The 19,704-nt window shown below is 45.2% G+C and overlaps 1 protein-coding gene across 1 annotated transcript in view; it reads right to left on the bottom strand.

Annotated features, from left to right (window-relative positions):
* Mlxip (MLX interacting protein) overlaps positions 1–14,473 on the bottom strand; it is a 60,459-nt gene extending 45,986 nt beyond the window's left edge. The window contains exon 1 of the mRNA XM_021163687.2: positions 13,935–14,473. Within this exon, the coding sequence (XP_021019346.1) occupies positions 13,935–14,347 (413 nt within the window). The 5' untranslated portion in view covers positions 14,348–14,473. The remainder of the gene's footprint in view (positions 1–13,934) is intronic.
* Between the last annotated feature and the right edge of the window lie 5,231 nt (positions 14,474–19,704).

Here is a 19,704-nt window from a genome sequence, read left to right as displayed (position 1 = left end):
TCTTTCCCTTCTTCCCATCATCCTATCCATCTCCCATGTCTGATTCACTAGCAACTCCAAACCATCTTGGATTCATCCAATTCTTACTATCCCAGCATGGACACATTGGTCGGAGAATAAAGTTCAACAGCTTCAAGAGGAATGCTTGCTTTTAATCCCTTGGGACCCTATCCAAAAAAAAAAAAAAAAAGCTCATTTCAACTCTAGCCTCTACAGACTAGTTTCCTTAGATAAGTCCCGGTCGGCTAGCCATAACAAGCTGCCTGCCTGTGGAAGTAAATCAGCATTCCTAATTCAGTGAGAATAATACCCTCATTCCCACCATGAGTCATAAGTCCTTTTGCTTCTTCAAGTTCATCTTTTTCCATGGTCTCTGATCAACATCTAGTCCTACTGGTGTTTCTAACACCGAAACCGCCATGCTCACTCCACCTTGGGCCTCTTCTACTGTCCATGGCTGGCTTCTACTTCCCAGTCAGGTTTCAGGTCAACTTGGAATATCACCTCCTCAGAGCACTTCTCTGAACAGCTCATAGTATCTGCCCACTTTCTCTGAACAGCTCATAGTATCTGCCCACTTTTCCAAACCTCTGAACCATCCCTTGTTTTGTTTTATGTTCTCCATGGCACTCAAACACAAAATCCAATTTGCTTATTGACTCCTGCCAGAAAAGAAGTTTCATGATGGAGACAGATAACTAATTCATCTACTGTATTTCCAAAGCAGACACACCTCATGAATACATGTTAGGAAATGAGAACTTGATTGAGCAGCAGACAAACCAAGATGCCAGCTAGATTCCAGCTCTGTGGCTGGAGAGGTTCTGCCCAGTGAGGGGCAGCCACCCAGCCTTCCCCTTGCCTCCTTCTCAAATGTCTAGTTTGGAGACTATAGGGTTAATTTAATAGGCAACTGGTAAAGAGCACTCATGGTGACAAGAAGATCTGCACAGGAACATTGGTCATGCAAACCCAAGGGTGCAGAAGCTCCTGCAGCGGAGAACAAGAAAGAAGAAAGACAGCGTGTGTGTGTGTGTGTGTGTGTGTGTGTGAGAGAGAGAGAGAGAGAGAGAGAGAGAGAGAGAGAGAGAGAGATTGTAAAGGAAAGCCACTTCTCAAGGAGACAGCAGTTCTCCCCTGCTGAGAATGAGGGCTGCCTGGCTCTACCTCCAGTCTCCAGAACCCTCTGGTAGATCAGGAAGTACTGGAATTGGTGTCGAATAATCAGCACCCTCCTCAAGCCGGCATCAGAGAATGCTTAAAGCTTGTGACCCAAACAGCTTGGCCTGAAACGCAAGCCTCTGTGGCCTGGAATTCTAACCACACAAAGGAGTTTCAACAGAAGACAGAAGATCACCACTGGCTGCCTGAACTGTACATTTTATACCCACTATGTAACTGGATTCTGGAAAAAGGATAATCTGAATCTTTCATGGGCCATTATAGCAGTCCTTCAAAACAAGGAAATTCATTGGGGAGTGCTGGTTCATGCTAGAATCCCAGTACTTGGGACACAAAAACAGGAGTGTTAGAAGTTCAAAGTCAGCCAGGGACAGTCCCAGCACTCAGGAGGCAGAAGCAGGTAGATTTCTGTGGATTTGAGGCCAGCCTGGTCTACATAGTGAGTTCCAGGACATCAAGAGCTACATAGTAAGACCCTATCTTGAAAAAAACAATAAAAAAGAGATCAAAGTCAGAGGGCTTTGTGTAAGAGTTCTTGTTCTTCCAGAGAACCAAGTTTCCATTCCCAGCACCTACATGGCAACTCACAACTATTCACAACTACAGTTTCCAGGATCTGACACACTTTTTTTTTTTTGGTTGTGTTTTTTTGGGGTTTTTTTGGGGGGGTTGTTTTGTTTTGTTTTTGTTTTTTGGGTTTTGAGACAGGGTTCCCCTGCCTCCCAAGTACTGGGATTAAAGGCATGCACCACCACTGCCCGGCTCCAACACACTCTTTACAGATATACATGCACATAAATAAATCTAAATGAAGAAAATAAACTTCTTTTAAAGTTTCAGGTCAGGCTGGGGATGCTTCAGTGGGTGAGGTGCTTGCATTGCAAGTGTGAGGATCCCATAAGGTTGGGCACAGCTGACAGCATCTGTGAGCCCAGCACTGCTACAGCAAGGTAAGAGGCAGGGATGGAGAAGCCCCAGCAGCTTGAGAAGCAGGCAGCCTAGCATGGGCAGTGGCAGACAAGAGACCCTGTCCCAAACGGTGGAAAAGGGGAAGATGACAAGAACCAACACCCAGGAAGGTTACTCTTTGCCCTCCACATGGCCTGAGAGTACACATATGTATACACATACATGCATGCACATATTCTCTCTCTCTTTCTCTTTCTCTCTCTCTCTGTCTCTTTGTCTCTGTCTCTGTCTCTCTCTCTGTCTCTCTTGCGAGCACGATGATCGGAATGTTTTCAACCTCTAAGACTTACTAAGCTGAATAAACTCACCCTTTCTAGTTCTTCCTGAGCTCTGGCTGGCTGATTCAACTCAACTGTTCTGGCTCAAACTCTTCTCCAAGCTGACTGATTCAATCTGGCTTCTCTCTCAGCCTCTTTTTGCTGTAGTTGGCCTCAAACTAACTCTAGCAATCTGTTCTAATCTTCTGGCTCCTTCTCATTTCGAGCTCCTTCTGCCTTCACCTGTTCTCTCTCTCTCTCTGCAACCTCTCTTTGTAGCTGTCTTAATAAAACTGCCTCCTCCTCTCTCTGCACACTCTCTTAAGTAGCTTCCCTTTCCTTTCTCCTCTCGTCAGAGTTGGGCATATTCTATTTTGTCAAATCTTTCTCTGATTCATCCCTTTGTCTGCCACTCAATTAGACATCACTTTTCAAACATGGGTGATTCCTTCTACAAACTAACTTTACCTTCACTGTTTGGGATTAAAGGTATGTACTAAGGGCTGAGTTACACCACACAACTAGAAACATGTTTTTTCAGTAAATAACACAATGTCAGACTTCACAGTGTGATCAAATATCTTCCAATGTTCAAGGTCATCCTCAAAGGCCAGCTTGGACTACATGAGATCCTGTCTCAAAATCATAACAAAACAAAAACGTCAAACTGAAGCTAGGTGGCTTGCACTTGTAATCCTAGTTATCTAGAAAGCTGAAACAGGAGAATCACAAGTTCAGGCCAGCTCGGCAACTTAGTGAGGCTCTGTCTCAAAAAAAAAGGTAAAAAAGTGCAGGGCGTGGTGGCGCATGCCTTTAATCCCAGCACTCGGGAGGCAGAGGCAGGCGGATTTCTGAGTTCGAGGCCAGCCTGGTCTACAAAGTGAGTTCCAGGACAGCCAGGGCTATACAGAGAAACCCTGTCTCGAAAAACCAAAAAAAAAAAAAAAAAGGTAAAAAAGTTAGAAATGTTGCTCAGGGGTACAGCACTTGCCCAGAGAGCACGAAGTCCTATGGTCAATGCCCAGTACCAAAACAAAAATATCAAACTGACTTTCTATAATATCCTATTACAGAAGTTATATCAGACAGAGAACAAAAACACAGCACACTTGACGGGTTCTCCTACCACTAGAGCCCCCTGGACCAGGGCCCAATAGAATCAGCATAACTCAGTACCAGTCTTGAGTGGGCTGCATGCTCTTCTGTGGAGGAAAAGGGCTTAAAGACAGTCACAGCAAGCTTGGTGAGTTAAAAAAAAAAAAAAGGTTAAGTGCTTAGAAACATTTTCTCAAGAAACTTAGGTCATGCTTGGCGCTGCACAACTGTAGTGTCGACACTTGAGAGACTAAGACAAGAGGATCGTGAGTTTGGTGAAAAGTTGTTAATAGGAAAGAAGGAGGAAAAGGTGCTTAAAAGGTGGGCAGTGAGTAAGAGCACAGAACACTTACTTGCACAGCAGAATAAGGACCTGAGAGTTCAGATCCCAGAATGCACATTAAAAAGCTGGGTGTAGCTGAGCACACAGCCAATGAGTCAGAGGTAGGCATATCATTAAGGGATCTCTAACCTGCAGCTTAGTTCCAAGTTCAGTGAGAAACTTTGTCTCAAGGGAGCAAGAGTGACTGATGGAGCAGGACATCTGACATCCTTCCCTGGCCTCCTCACACCCACACATACACATGTACACATGCTTATATACTTTTAAAAAGAAAAAATGATAAATGTTAAACATAATGGTGCACAGCTCTGGTCCCAGCATTGAGGAAGCACAGGCAGAACTTTTGAAACCAACCTGTATTTCCTATTGGTGCTATAACTTAGTGACACAGAAATAAATTTATTGGGCTGAGAGGTTAAGAGCACTGACTGCTCTTCCAGAAGTCCTGAGTTCAATTCCCAGAAACCACGTAGTGTCTCACAACCATCTGTAATGACATCCAATGCTCTCTTCTGGTGTGTCTGAAGACAGCTACAGAGTACTCACATACATGAGATATATAAATAACTCTAAGAAAGAAAGAAAGAAAGAAAGAAAGAAAGAAAGAAAGAAAGAAAGAAAGAAAGAAAGAAAGAAAAAGAATGAGAGAAAGAAAGAGAGAAAGAGAGAGAGAGAGAAAGAAAGAAAGAAAGAAAGAAAGAAAGAAAGAAAGAAAGAAATTTATTATTTCATAATTTTCATGATCAGATATCAAAGTTAGGTTTCTCAGAGCCAAAACCAAGATAGATTCACTGGCCTGCATTCCTTCTAGAATGTGAGAAAAGATGCTACTTCCTTGTCTCTATTCTCTTAAAGTTACCCACATTCCCTAGCTCACAGTCTCCTCCCTACTCTTCTTCAAAGTTAGCTGCATCAGGATTAGTCTTTTTCCTACCGTGTTCACCCAGCACTCATCTATTTGTTAAGGACCCTTGTAATTACACTGGGCCCACTCAGATAATCCAGGATAATCTTAGCCGATCAGCAAACTTAATTCTATCTGCAGCCTTAAATCCACTTTGTTGTATAACATATTCACAGAATCCAGGGACTGGGACATAACCATCTTTTTCTTGTTGTTACGTTTAGAGAGTGTGTGTGTGTGTGTGTGTGTGTGTGTGTGTGTAGTAGGAATTTCAGTTTCTTTAAAAACCCAGTTATTGGGGGGAGGGGGCTGGAAAGATGGTTCAGCAGTTAAGAGTGCCAACTGCTCTTCCAGAGGTCCTGAGTTCAATTTCCAGCAACCACATGGTAGCTCACAACCATCTGTAATGGGGTCAGATGCTCTTTTCTAGTATGTCTGAAGAGAGCAATGGTGTACTCATATACATAAAATAAATTTAAAAAAACCAGCTATGCTGTAGGACTATTTTTTGTTTGTTCTAGTCGCAGGGCTGGGACATGAGGCTGCTTCAGGCTGTCCACAGAAGCTAGCTGTGATTTGTCTCATGCTCTGACAAGAGCATGATTCCACCTGCTGAAGATTTTTTTCTCTTTTTCTTTTTTTAAATATGTATTTATTTAATGTATGTGAGTACCCTGTTGCTGTCTTCAGACACACCAGAAAAGGGCATCAGATCCCATTACAGATGGTTGTGAGCCACCATGTGGTTACTGGGAATTGAACTCAGGACCTCTGGAAGAGCAGTCTGTGCTCCTAACCACTGAGCCATCTCTCCAGCCCTGATGATATTTTTCATTCAGAATTCTGGGAATTCTTGAGAGGATATAAAAATGCCAGAGCCCTGAGAGGCTATGGTGGCTGCTGTGCCCCCTGCTGCCATTGCTATTCTTGCTGCCTTTTCTGTTCACTGAATTGCTTGTTGGAGATATCCTGACAACAAAGACTGAACTTGCCTCTAATCAAGGAAGTCGCCTAATGAGACTGACACCCCCTTTCCCTTCTAACCTTCTTTCCTTCCTACCTAGTGTAGGGGGGTTGGAAAGGACTGGGATGTAGAAAGGTTGAAGGTATAAGAACCCAATAAAGTAGCCAAAGAGAACAGCTCCTCAAGCATGCACGCGTGTGCTGCATACATGGGTGGGCACGTGCAGGTTCGTGGGTGAGGTGTCGGGAGGTCCCCATATGGAGGTCAGAGAACAACTTACAGGAGCTGGTTCTTTCTCCTTCTGAGAGTCTGTTCTCCCTTCCCACCATGTGGGTTGTCAGGTTGGGGGTAAATGCCTTTAGCCACCGAGCTGTCTCACCAGCCCAACACAGACTTTAAGGGTGCTATTAACCTGCCCACTGTATGGTCCAATTGGACAACAATACAAAGGACCATCCTACTGTCTCATTCCACACCAATATTCCCCAAAGCACCAATCCCCTGAAAGAAATATAAACAACATTCAACAAAGACAAATTTATAAAGCTGGTTCAGGGGCTGGAGAGATGGCTTAGCAGTTAAGAGCACTATCTGCTCTTCCTGAGTTCAATCCCCAGCAACCACACAGTGGCTCACAACCATCTGTAATAGAATCTAACGCCATCTTCTGGCATGCACTCATACATAAAATATGTACTCATACATTAAATAAATAAATAAATAAATCTTTTTTTTTTTTTTAAAGGAATAAAAACAAATCTGGTTCCATTTTCTGGAGAGTCCCTTCTCAATTCAACATATATTTTTAAATTACATAGTCTGTCTTAGAGATACTATTAGACTCGACAGGAAAAGCAAAGGTGAAGACAGCAGATAAATCATGGCTGCCTAACTGCCATATACAAAGCAAATAAGAGTGCTGGCTTTCCAAAGGATGAGGTTCACTCACTTGGGGAAGGCTGAGACTGAAGGAAGCACAGGATTTAGCCAGTGGGGATAAGCAGCCTAAGACATTCACCTTCCCACTTGGGTTGCCCTCTTTCTTGCCTTACAGCAGTAGAGGAACTGGCACCTTCTTTTCTTCTACCAAGGAATTCTAGGCTTTTGTGAGCAGATGTGCGGAGGGATTTTTCAGCTCAAAAGATTTTTCCTGGTGTGAGGGTGTAGCTCAGCAGTAAGGGAATTTTCTAAAATGCTTAAGACCCTAGGAATTAGGGCTGGCAGGATAGTTCAATGGATAAAGGTGCTTTCTGCCAAGCCTGAAGAGCTGAGTTCAATCCCTAGGATCCACACGGTGAAAGGACAGACCCTAACTCCTACAAGCTGTGCTGTAGGAGTCTGACCTCTGTAACTATAGTACAAACAGAGCAGGGATAGGCACATCCCCGGAGCTCACTGGCCAGTCAATCCAGCCAGTCAATGACCTCTGAGTTCAGCAAGAAACTCTCTCAAAATAGAAGGTGGGTATGGGGAGCAATTTAAAAACTGAGGTAGAGAGCAAGAGGACGATAATGGATACTAACCTCTGCATGCCTACATACACATGTACCTGCATGCATGCACACACACATGCACACACACACACACACACATACAAATGTTTTATATATATATATATATATATATATATATATATATATATATATACATACCCATCTACACAAATTCAGTCCTTAACTTCTAGGCTCAAGTTTATTTTATTTTATTTTATTTTTAAAGACAAGATCTAATGGAGACCAGGCTGGCATTGAAATCAATATATAGCTGTAGATGACCTTGAACTTCTGACCCTCCAGCCTACATTTCCCAAGAGTGTTGGGGCTATAGGTATCTACTATCACACCTGGTTTATGCCAAATGAGCTACATCCTTACCTTTCTTTTCTAACTCTACTAACACTTTCTTATCCTTCTATGGGGCAAGCAATTAACTAGTAGACCCTACTTAAAATGAAAATTTGGTCCTGGACTACTCAAGAGCAAAAGATAAGAAGAGCATAGGCTTCTCTTTAAGGAAGAAAATTCATGATTTCTGATAATAATACAGGGGAGAAGTAATAAACACAGAATCTGATGCTAGGGCTGGAGAGATGGCTCAGTGGTTAAGAGCACCGACTGCTCTTCCAGAGGTTCTGAGTTCAATTCCCAGCAACCACATGGTGGCTCACAACCATCTGTAATGGGATCTGATGCCCTCTTCTGGCATGCAGGTGTATATGTAGACAGAGCACATTTAAAATAAGTAAATAAATACATTAAAAAAAAAGAATCTGATGCTGGCAAAACCATCCACACACACATTGGTTATAGACATGGACAGACAGACACATGGAGACAGATGGACACACACACACCATCTGGTGTGGACACGCCTCCTAATACTACCTTTAAATCAGACTCAGGTTGTTATCACAGCTCTTACTATCTATCCTGTAACTAACCATGCCTGTTTCCTCAGCCCTGGTTTCTGAGTTATTTGAGATTACTGTCTCTATAGCCAATGCCAGTGCACACTCTGTAACAGCAGGCACACTGTCGTCTAATGATTAAAGACTAAAAGAAAGAAAGAGAAGAAAAACAATTAGTGACATGGGAGCAGAATTGTAAAACTAAGCCATCTCTGCAAATGATTTCCATTACCATGCCTATCATAAGAAGATTTCTCTAGTGGGACCTGTAGCTCAGTTAGAAGAGCATTTGCCTAGTATTTACATTCCAGGCACAAAGCCCTGGGTTTGATCTCCAGAACATTAAAAAAAAAAAGGAGATGTGGAGCATAAAGCTGTAGTGTCAGCATTGGGAGGTGGAGGCAGAGACTGGAAATTAAAGACTAGGCTTGGAGAGATGGCTCAGGAGATAAAGTGTTTGGTGTGCACATGTGAGGCCCTGAGTGTGCTCCCAGGACCCATGTAAAACAAAGGATTCTGTAATAACCCAGTACTCCTACCGTGAAGTCCACAAGCTACCCAGTAGCTCAGAGGCCAGCTAGCCTGACATACTCAGTGGCAAACAAGAAACCCTGTCCTATAAGATAGAAGGATGGATATCACAAGTTGTCCTCTGACTTCCAATACACACCATGGCACAAGTACACTGGCACCCACACACATCAACACACACACATATATACACACATGCATGCATACATACATGAAAAATAAAGAAATGATGGTCCCTTTTCCTCAGCTACGTGAGTACAAAGCCAACCTGGACACATGAGACCTTGCCTCAAAGAGCAAAGAAAAGATTTCTTTACTGAACACTTAAAATTTGTAGGACACAGTGGGCTCAGTGGTAGTCCTTTTTAGTCCTTGTTATTCCTTAAGTCTGGCATAGCTTTCCACCCCAGGCCATGAACAACAGTTACCACATAAGAGTGCATATGTGGGATCTACAGACTGAAAACATACCCTAGGACTCCTAAAGTTCCTAGTTTAAATATCTCAAGGGCTGGTAAGATAGCTGAGGGCTAAAAATGATACTTGCCATCAACCCTGACAATGTAATACGATAAACAGAGAGAGCACATCTCTTAAGAGGTTGTTACCTACCCCCCCACACACACACACAGATACTAAATAAATAAATAAATAAATAAAATTTAAAAGAAACCTGTTGGGGTTGGAGAACTGGCTCAGTGGTTAAGAACACTTGTTCTTGAGAAGGACCAGGGTTCAATTCCCAGCACCTACATGGAAGCTCACCACTTCCTCGGGCACTAGGCATGCATGTGGTACAGACATATATGCAGACAAAGCACTCATATGACTAAAATAAAATCTAAACAAAAAAGGAAGGAAGGAAGGAAGGAAGGAAGGAAGGAAGGAAGGAAGGAAGGAAGGAAGGGAGGGAGGGAGAGAGAGAGAGAGAGAGAGAGAAAGAAAGAAAATAAAGGAGAGAGAAATGTCTCTTCAAATACCCACTTAAATAGCCACTTGCCAAAAAAAATTACTTCTTATGCTTAAATACAAAAAAGTCCATTTCTAGGTCTAACAAAATGGCTTTGCAGATAAAAGGTATTTGCTCCCAAGCCTGACAATCCGAATTTGATTTCTGGGATCTACATGGTAAAATGAGAAAACTTACATACAAATTGCCCTCAGATCTCAATGTACGCACACACAAAATAAATAAATGTAATGCTTTTATTTTTCCAAAAGACCACTTTCTACCGTAGACTCTGATATATACCAAAAGAAGTTAACAACAAGAGAAGTGAAACTAGGGGCTGGAGAGATGGCTCAGTGGTTAAGAGCACCGAATGCTCTTCCAGAAGTCCTAAGTTCAAATTCCAGCAACCACATGGTGGCTCACAACCATCCATAATGAGATCTGGAGCCCTCTTCTGGAGTGTCTGAAGACAGCTACAGTGTACTTACATATAATAAATAAATAAATCTTTTTTTAAAAAAGAGAGAGAAGTGAAACTAAAACCAACCACAAAGCTAAGCACTAGATGAGTCCAGCATCTATATGGGGGGTGTACATGCATGCCATTCCTCAAAATGTTAAAAGGGCAAGAACCATGAACTATGCTCTAAAGTGCACAGCTCCACAACAGAGGCCTTGAACAGACCCAGCCAACAGATCAAGAATGGTTCTATGTGGCATTTGTCAGTCAAGCATTTGAAAAAATCAATGAGAGATTCCCATTAGACACGCTGTTTTCTTCAGTTTATAGATGAGAAACTACAGTCTTGATAGATGCTTGAGTTGTGTTGTTTGTTTGTAGATAGTGTTACCCTAGACATCTCAGGCTAGCCTTGAACTCATGAAGTTCCTACCTTAGCCTTCCATGTGTTGTGATTGCAGTTATGCACCACCAGCCTAGCTTAACTAGGCTGAGGATAGAGTTAAAATCTTATGTTGTCCACCCTTTACACTCAACTTTATAAACCTCCTTTTGCCTGTAATTTGCCAGGTCCAAGCCAGTCACAGACATTATTCAGACAGTTGATATGAATTTCCACCCCAAAGGGAAGTTTTATCCACTTCATTCTAGAGCTGTGTCAAGATGGCTCATGAAAGGGATGCCAGGCTGCTCTCCCCTGTCACCTGTCACACAAGTTTGCCTTTAAAAGAATTTCTTCTCCTCCAGGGTGTCTCAGAAATTGAGCACATGTTTTAAAACCAAATCAAGACGCTTCCCCCACAGCTACTTACCCAGAGTAGGAGGGACATGGGTTTTTGGTTTTGTTTTTAAAGCCAGTCATGAGGAAACTGGAGTCCCAACAAACATGTTCACAGTCCCCAGTGCCCCCAAAACCTACTACCTTGCCAGAATCTGATTTGATGATCCAGCTACCTCTAAAATCCCAGTACTACAGAGGCTGAGGTAGGATTTTCAGTGAGTTTCAGGCAGCCTGACCTACAAGGCTTTGCTTGGCATGTCCGTGATTCCTAGGCCACCTCTCAGGATCTGGGGATCAATAACCACAGCCTCCCCTATACTTGGTTCCTCCCCCCAAAAGCTCTTGAGTCGCATCTGGAAACAGCTGGGAGGCAGCAGTTAACAGGAAACCAAAGCAAAGCAAAACAAAACGAAAAGCACAGAGTGTACCAGGGAGTTAGGCGGCAGCAGAACCAAGAGCCCACGGAACAGACTGGAAGCTGGGGTCAGAGAGAACCTAGGCCAACAACAGTCACATAGAAGACCCAGCTGGCCTTCCTTCCAGCCCAAGCAGGAAAAACCTGGAAAAGAAGTGAAGGTTCTGACTCCATGCAAGGGCAAGCTAAAGAGGCTTCTGAACGGGGGCTGGAGATACCAAAGAGCAAGTAAGCCTCTTGTATCCAACTAGTGATGCATTCTGCAGTCAAGAAAGTTAACTCAGAAAAGGTGAGGTGTCAAAATGATGGCATTATTCGGTTGGTGTTATTTCTAGGTTATTCAAATAGAGCACAAAGGGACACTGGCTTATTTTTCCTTTAGCAGAGCTTACTAAGTGAGAATTTCTAGCCTGAGCCTCCAGTGACTCAAGCAGCTTTCTCTCCCTATACATGCAGAAGTTTATATTAAATTAAAAAAAAAAGGATTAAGTTCTCTTTAATAAGAACACATTCCTGTCCTTTGGCCCTGATTTTGTTTGAAAAGCATTTCCCAAAGACTAGTTTATGCTGTAATCTAAATGAGTCTGATTCTGATTCCAACATAAATGCTCAAGAGTGAGGGACTGAAAGGGCACACGGCACTGCAACTTCACCGTCAGCTGTCTGTTTAAAAACAAGAGTACCTTCCCAGGCTCGGGGCCAGCTCAACCTGGCAAGGTCTAAGAGTCAGAGCGGAGACTGACCAATATGCCACGGACGTAAAGGTGACAGAAGGAAGAGCTATGCTATAGGAATAAAGCCATCAGGGAAACCTCCACAAGAGGAAATGGGGGTGAGGGTGCATTTTAGAAACATAACAAAGGAACAAGTTGACTAATCACTTATTCCAGGGAGGGAAAATGCCATGCAGAGCCAACTATCAAGTATTTTAACTTCAGGCAATTGAGTAATGCTTTTAATTTCGATTATCGGGGCTTATTATCTACTACCCTGAGAGAGAGGCGAGGGGTGGGGGTAGGGGGAAGGAGGGTTGCTTGAAACCATGAATTTAAGACCAGCCTCCTGAATAACAGCAAGACCAGTCTCAAGAAAACAAAGCGATGATAACAAAAACCATTAAGTGTGATCCTTATGAATGAAAACGGCATGCTAAAACCTACTACTCTGCAGGCTAGCTTTAGAAATTAAGTAAAACCAAAACCCAAAACAGGGCTAGCCATGGCAGCACCTGTAATCCCAACACTTGAGAACCTAAAGCAGGAGGATTACTGCAAGGTTGGGGCCAGTCCAGGTTATATAGTGAGCTCCTGGATACATAGGTATCAAGGTAACACACACACACACACACACACAAAAAAAACTAGGAGTGGTCCTGTGCTTCTTTCCATGGTCTTCAGAGTAACCTGGGAAACACTCTAGGCTGCCAGCTGTGCATCAGGACTCTCATGAAGCCAAAGCCAGTATAGTTGCTAAAGCAAGCCCAGTCAGTGTGGGTCCTGCTTGAAGCTACCACCCATATGGGCTACTCTAATCACTAGCAGTTCAGAGAAGGTCTCTGGCTGAGGCAGAAAACTTGCCTAAAATGCCTGCCTAGAAGACATACTGGGGAAGCGTAAGAGGGTAGAAAGAAAGGCTAGCCCTCCAGGGAAAGGCATTTCTGTGACGTTGAAAAGATCTCTGTCCAAAGCTGAATTCCCCGTTTCAGGGCAGTGTCTGGGATGTCAGCCCTACAAACTGACATCTCACACATACATATTTAGGGTCAGTCAGAAAACCCTCTAGCCAGATGTGGGCATGAGAGGCATATGTTTGTGATCACAGAATTTGGGAAGTGGAGGCAGGGCAGTCAGGAGGAGTTCAAGGCCAGCCAGCATCTGCTACAAAAGTTTGAGAGGAGCCTGGGCTACACAAGACCCTGGCTCAAAAAGAAAACAAACAAACAAAACAAAACAAAAACAAATTCCAACTTCCCAGGAAAATAAACTCCACAAGTCCACTGTGTGCAAAGGGTCCTGCCTCAGAACTTCCCTGTAAAGGAGATGTAAGAGAACCCAGGCTCCAGATGCATGGACAATCAGGAAAAGTAACTCACATTTAAGCAGCGCCTAAAAACCCACTCGGCCTATCTCAACCCTTCCGTGAAGCAGCCCCCTAGAGGTCAACACTACTGTCACCCCCACCCCGCCCCCCTTTATAGACAAGGAAACAGGCTCCAAGGCGTTACACAATCATTAAGATAGTGCAGCCAGCGCCCTAGCCACCCTGGACAGGTGATCTTAACCGTTGGGTGTTGCTGTAAACACACAAAGCAATAGAAGGAAGGGGTCCACAGAGCCAAAAGAAAAAGAGGAAAACAACAACACGCAGCCTGTAGCTACACCTAACTCTTGTCCAAAACCGGTGACCACGGGCATTGGAGGAGGGGAGGGCCTGGATGGGGAACACGAAGCCGGAAGAACCCAGGAACGACCGGGTGACAGGGCTACAAGGCCGGAACCCTGGCGCCTCTCTCCACGGTGGAGACCCCAGACTCACAAATCCTCCTAGTAGGAATTTCCAAAGGGACAGTGTGACGCCAAAGGGCTAAGCTGGGTTTTTGTTCAAGAGAGACCGGGGTGAAGATGGGGCTCGGCCAGGTCTGGCAGTCGGGTGGGGGCGTCATCGGGTCCCCTACCTGTAGGCCAGGGTCATGCACTCGAAGAGCTTGGTGAGCGACGCATCGATGGACAAGTGGCAGGAGCTGGTCTTGCCGAAGCTATAGGTCTGGCACGTCTGCTTGTTGACCGTGTCGAAATCATAGCCCTTCTTGGGCGGGTGCTCGCGGTGCGGAGAGGACACCATGAAGTGGCCGCTGTGGATGATCTGCTGTCGGCGCGGAGGCTCCTCGCGGCCCGGGCCGGCCCGAGGCGGCAGCGGCGCGGCGCTCGCGTGGGCCCGGGCTGAAGTGGCCACGCCGGAGGGGGGCGGCGGAGACGGCTCGTCTGTGTCCGAGTCGTCGTCGTCCTCGGGCACCTGAGGCTTGAGCAGCACCGAACGGCCCCGACTGCGGGGCCGGCGCGGCGAACACATGAAAACGTCGGCAGCCATGAGGAGAACCTGGTCCGGGGCATCCCCCGGGAGCCGGGACGACGTAGAGCGGAGAAGCACGGGGAACGGAGGGGGCCGCCGGCCTGACCCGGCCCGGCCCTCGCGCAGACTGCCCGGGAACGCGCGGCCTGAGGGGGAGGGCGCCGGCCTCCTCGTGACGTCACTATCGTCTTAGCCAATCGGATGCTCGCCTCTGCCTCTTAAAGGGGCAGGAGGAAGCTTTTCTTCTCTGGGCGGACAAAAAAAAAAAAAAAAAAAAAAAAAAGCCGGAGGCCACGCCTCCACGCCCGGCCCCTGGCTGTCCTCTTTCCCCTCCGGCTGGCCCTAGAGCAGAGAGACGAGAAAGCCAGGCCGCGCCTCTCGGGGAGCCTGGGCTCAGGGCGGCATTGGCTGTCCGTTCAACTAGTCTGGCCCCAGCCCCTGCCCCGCCTCCGCCACGCCCGGAGCTTGGGAATAGCCCTGCGGCCTTACTGCGGGCAAGGAGGGCACTCCACGTGGTGGGTAGGGGTGGGGCTCCTTCCCCCACTTCAGGCCAGCTTTCTCCCTCCATACCCGGAACTGAGTCCTCAAAAGCCTTCCTGATTTTGTCTACCGTCCCCATTTTGTTGATGAGAAGATTGAGTTACCTACACTCTAAGGGGTGTGCCTAAGGTTCCAACAAGACCCAAGAGCAAGGCTCACGCAATCATCACATCCTTAGGGACAGAAACTGACTCTCCCGGGTTAAGGCATGGCCCCTGGGCATCACCGCTCTTAAACAGAAGTAGAGTTCTGCAGGAGTCTAGCTGTCTGCCTCCAGACCCAACAACTTCAGCTACAAATCAAAATACTGTCGCTATTGTTTGGAAGTTTGGCCCAGAAGCCAAATTCCAAAGGGGAAGTTTGGAGCCTAGTTGTCTTTACTGCAATTCCTAGGTCTCAGAAAGTTGTGTCAACCTAAAAATAGCAATGAGCCAGTCATGGTAACGCATGCGCGTGCCTGCGATCCTAACAGGAGGGGAGCAGAGGCGGGAGGATCCGAAGTTCCCCAAATTCTAGGTTAGTTTGAGCTGCATGAGACCCTGTCTCAAAAACACTTTTATTTTATTTTATTTTATTTTATTTTATTTTATATTTTAGGAAATCCAGTGAGATGGTTCAGTAGGTAAATAAAAGCACTTGCTGTTAAGCCTGACCTTCATTCCAATCCGTGGGACCCACAAGATAGAAGACTCCCAACAACTTAATCTCTGACCACCCCCAACCCCAACTCCACTGTGGCACCTGCGCTTCTCACGATAAATAAAGGTAAAAATAAATAAATAAAAGATTTTGGGTCTGGTGAGATGGCTCAGTGGGTAAGAGCACCCGACTGCTCTTCTGAAGGTCCGGAGTTCAAATCCCAGCAACCACATGGTGGCTCACAACCATCTGTAACGAGATCTGACTCTGTCTTCTGGAGTGTCTGAAGACAGCTACAGTGTACTTACATATAATAAATAAATAAATCTAAAAAAAAAAAAAGATTTTGTTTGGAGACAAAATCTCTACATGTAGTCCTTATGTAGACAAGGCTGGCCTTGTAACCACCACGAGAGAGATTATAAGAGGGGAAAAGATCAGGATGTCTTCTGTATATGACAAGGAAGCTACACTCATGAAATCTCCATGGTCTAAACATGAACTACAAAATTGCAGCATCAGGTGACATCCCAAGATGGATGGGGGAAATCTCACAAGACCCCCTCTTAAATGGAGTTCAGGCAACTAATGATGTGGAGAGAGAGAAAGAATTATTCTCCAGGGAGAAGAAGTCACCTTTTCTAAACACATCCTATCAATACTAAAAGGACTCAGCAGGCTATATTTATACATGTGTGTGTGTGTGTGTGTGTGTGCCTGCATGTTTAAAAATAATAATTAAAGAAGAGGTCACATGTCAAAGGGAGTGAGAAAAAGACAAGGGAGGAGTTGGGTGGGGGTTGGGGAGTGGAAATGATGTAAATACAGTACTCACATATGTAATTATATTTAAAAGTGATGGAGAAAAAAAAACCTGGAAATATAATGGGGGTTATGGCTGGCCTAGGTAGTTCCCTAGCTACGGAGATCACTCAGAAAGCAGTGTAAGATTAGCCTAGGTGCCAGGTATACTGGTGCATGCCTTTAATTCCAGCACCTGGGAGGCAGAGGCAGGAGGAGCTCTATGAATTCAAGGCCAGCCTGGTCTACAGAGTGAGTTCTAGGACAGCCGGAGCTATGTAAGGAGACCATGTTTCGAAAGATAAATACATAAATGATTGATGTTTTTCTGTTTTGCCCAGGTCTCTCAGGCTTTCTATAGCTGTGAGAAACCAAAAGCGACTTGGGAAGGAAAGGGCTTATTTCAGCTTACAGTTCCACAGTACAGTCCATCACTGTAGAAAGTCAGGGTGGGGACTTAATCAGGGCGGTACCTGGATGCAGGAGCTGATGCAGTGAAGGAGTTCTGATGACTGGGTTGCTCTCTCATGGCTTGCTCAGCCTGCTTTCTTGTAGCACCCAGGACCACCAGCCCAGAGGTAACACCGTCCACAGTGAGCTGGACTATCTAACATCAATTATCAATCAAGAAAATGCACCACAAGACAATCTAATGGGAGCATTTTTACAGATGAGGTCCCTGCTCCCAAAATGACTCTACCTTGTATCAAGTGGCCATAAGACTAGCCTATATAGGGCTGGTGAGATGGCTCAGTGGGTAAGAGCACCCGACTGCTCTTCTGAAGGTCCAAGTTCAAATCCCAGCAACCACATGGTGGCTCACAACCATCCGTAACGAGATCTGGCTCCCTCTTCTGGAGTGTCTGAAGACAGCTACAGTGTACTTACATACAATAAATAAAAGACTAGCCTATATACCAGGCTAGTCCTGGCCACAGATAACTGACTCCCCTGCCTCTGCCTTCCTAGCAGGTCAGGCTCTACCTATGTTGGCCATGTTTGTTGACTTGCTTGTTTTACATTTCTAAAAAAATAATTTTGGTGCTTGAGAGATGGCTCAGTGGTTAAGAGCACTGACTGCTCTTCCGAAGGTCCAGAGTTCAAATCCCAGCAACCACATGGTGGCTCACAACCATCCGTAATGAGATCTGATGCCCTCTTCTGGGGTGTCTGAAGACAGCTACAGTGTACTTACATATAATAAGTAAATAAATCTTTACAAAAATAATTTCATATATAAGCCCATACGGAAGACATACACACACGCATACAATAAAGAAATAATAAAGATAAGTCTTTAAAGAAAAGGTTATCCTAAGGATGTGTGTGCAACTGATGTCACATCATTGTGCTGATGTGATGTCATATCAAACTGCTTTTGAAAAGAAAAAGTATTTGCAGAGGGTGTTTTGGAAGCTTTGATTTAATCAGGAATCTGTGTTTACTGATGCTGAAGGTCCTTGCCCTCAATTGGTTTTTGATCTATCAATAAAGTTGCCAGTAGCCAATGACTGAGCATGGGGCAGGACACTGAGAGTTGAATGGTAGGTTGCAGAGAGAATTAGGAGGACTGAGAGAGGAGAAGGGGATGCAGTAGAGGAAGAGAAAAAGCCTACCAGCCATGTGAGATTTCCGGGAAGTGGCCACTACTTCCCCAAGTAGCAGGGGAAATTCAAGGAGTGCTCAGTCATTGAGTTAGCCAAAGCATTTTAAGAAAAACTGTTCTCTCTCTCTCTCTCTCTCTCTCTCTCTCTCTCTCTCTGTCTCTCTCTCTCTGTCTCTTTGTCTGTCTCTCTGTCTCTCTCTGTGTGTCTCTCTGTCTTTCTCTCTCTGTCTCTCTCTGTCTCTGTGTGTGTGTGTGTGTGTGTGTGTGTGTGTGTTCTATTTGAAGATCCGAGATAGCTCCTGGGTGGGTACGGGTATGCGGCTGGCCAGGAGCACAAAGCAAGCAGGCAGCCAAAACTACCCGCTGCAAGTATTGACTTCTCACTTTGGTCTCTGAGAGAACTAAAAGCAAAACAAACGCCTAGCATAGCTGCCTCCATTCCTTGCCTGCCTGAGTCTGCGGAGGCATGTCAATCATGCAAGAAGTATCTGTCTGTCTACCTACCATAGCCTGTCTCACCTCTCTTCAAAGCTGCAGAGACCAAAATAAGTCGCTTTCCTAAATGGCTTGGTTCCAGTCAACTTGGGTTCCAATGACACTATCTTTCCCTAGCCCACCCAACCCACTCTGAAAGAATGCAGTAGTCTATGAGGGTAAGGCTACACCCTCGATCAGATCTTCAAATTGGTCCCCACTGGTGATGGCAGTTGTTAACATCCTTTTCAGTCCCCCAGATAGAACCTGAACTGAAACAATGCCTGAGAGGGACTATTTAATTAGGCATAGCTTTTGCTCCCCCAGCCCCCTCCAGTTATCCTATTTGAAGCTCATATAGGGGCTGCAGGGATGGCTCAGCAGTTGAGAGCACTTGTCGCTCCTGCAGAGGATCTTGGTTTCCTTCCCAGCACCAGCACAGTGACCCACAACCACACCCAACTACAGTTTCAGGGGATGCGGTGCCTCTTCTGACCTCCTCAGGCATTGGGTATGCCTATTCTCCACAACCACGTAGGCAAGACAATTGTACACACAAAAGTAAATAATAAATCAAAAAAAAAAAAACAAACAAATTGAAGTTCATATTAAGTATCCTGAAGACAGACACGGGGCCACTGAAGTTCTCCACAAAGTGGTCATGTGGGTTAAGACAGACACGGGGCCACTGAAGTTCTCCACAAAGTGGTCATGTGGGTTTAGTCTCCTCCCTGTGGGCCGTCATCATTCTTCTCTTTAATTAGCATATTGGGACAGGAGGCAGAGCATCCTGTAGGGACCACCAGAGCCTTGCTTTTGTGTTAAAGTTCCAGTGACAACATCACTTATACCTCAGAGCACTGGAAACAACTCAGTGTCTAGAGGGAGGGAGCTTTTGGAAAATGCCACAGTTACTTATGTAACAGAGTACCACATAGTAAATGTTATAAAAGTCTATTTATAAGTAAGGAATGGTCACCTTAGCCACCTTTATAAACCCAGCACTCCGGAGGTGGAGGTGAGAGAACCAGGCATTCACGGACAGCCAGCTATGCCTGGGTTACATGGGACCCCCATCTTCGTTGTGGGGTTGGGGACAAGGGAAGAAAAAAAGAGAGAGAAAGAAATAAAAACAAGGGCTGGTGAGATGGCTCAGTGGGTAAGAGCACCCGACTGCTCTTCCGAAGGTCCAGAGTTCAAGTCCCAGCAACCACATGGTGGCTCACAACCATCCATAACGAGATCCGGCGCCCTCTTCTGGAGTGTCTGAGGACAGCTGCAGTGTACTTACATATAATAAATAAATAAATCTTTA

Source organism: Mus caroli, chromosome 5 (assembly GCF_900094665.2).
Source record: "Mus caroli chromosome 5, CAROLI_EIJ_v1.1, whole genome shotgun sequence".
Taxonomy (NCBI): Eukaryota; Metazoa; Chordata; class Mammalia; order Rodentia; family Muridae; genus Mus; species Mus caroli.
Note: the sequence above shows the minus strand (reverse complement) of the source record. Positions and strands in the feature narration are given on the sequence as shown.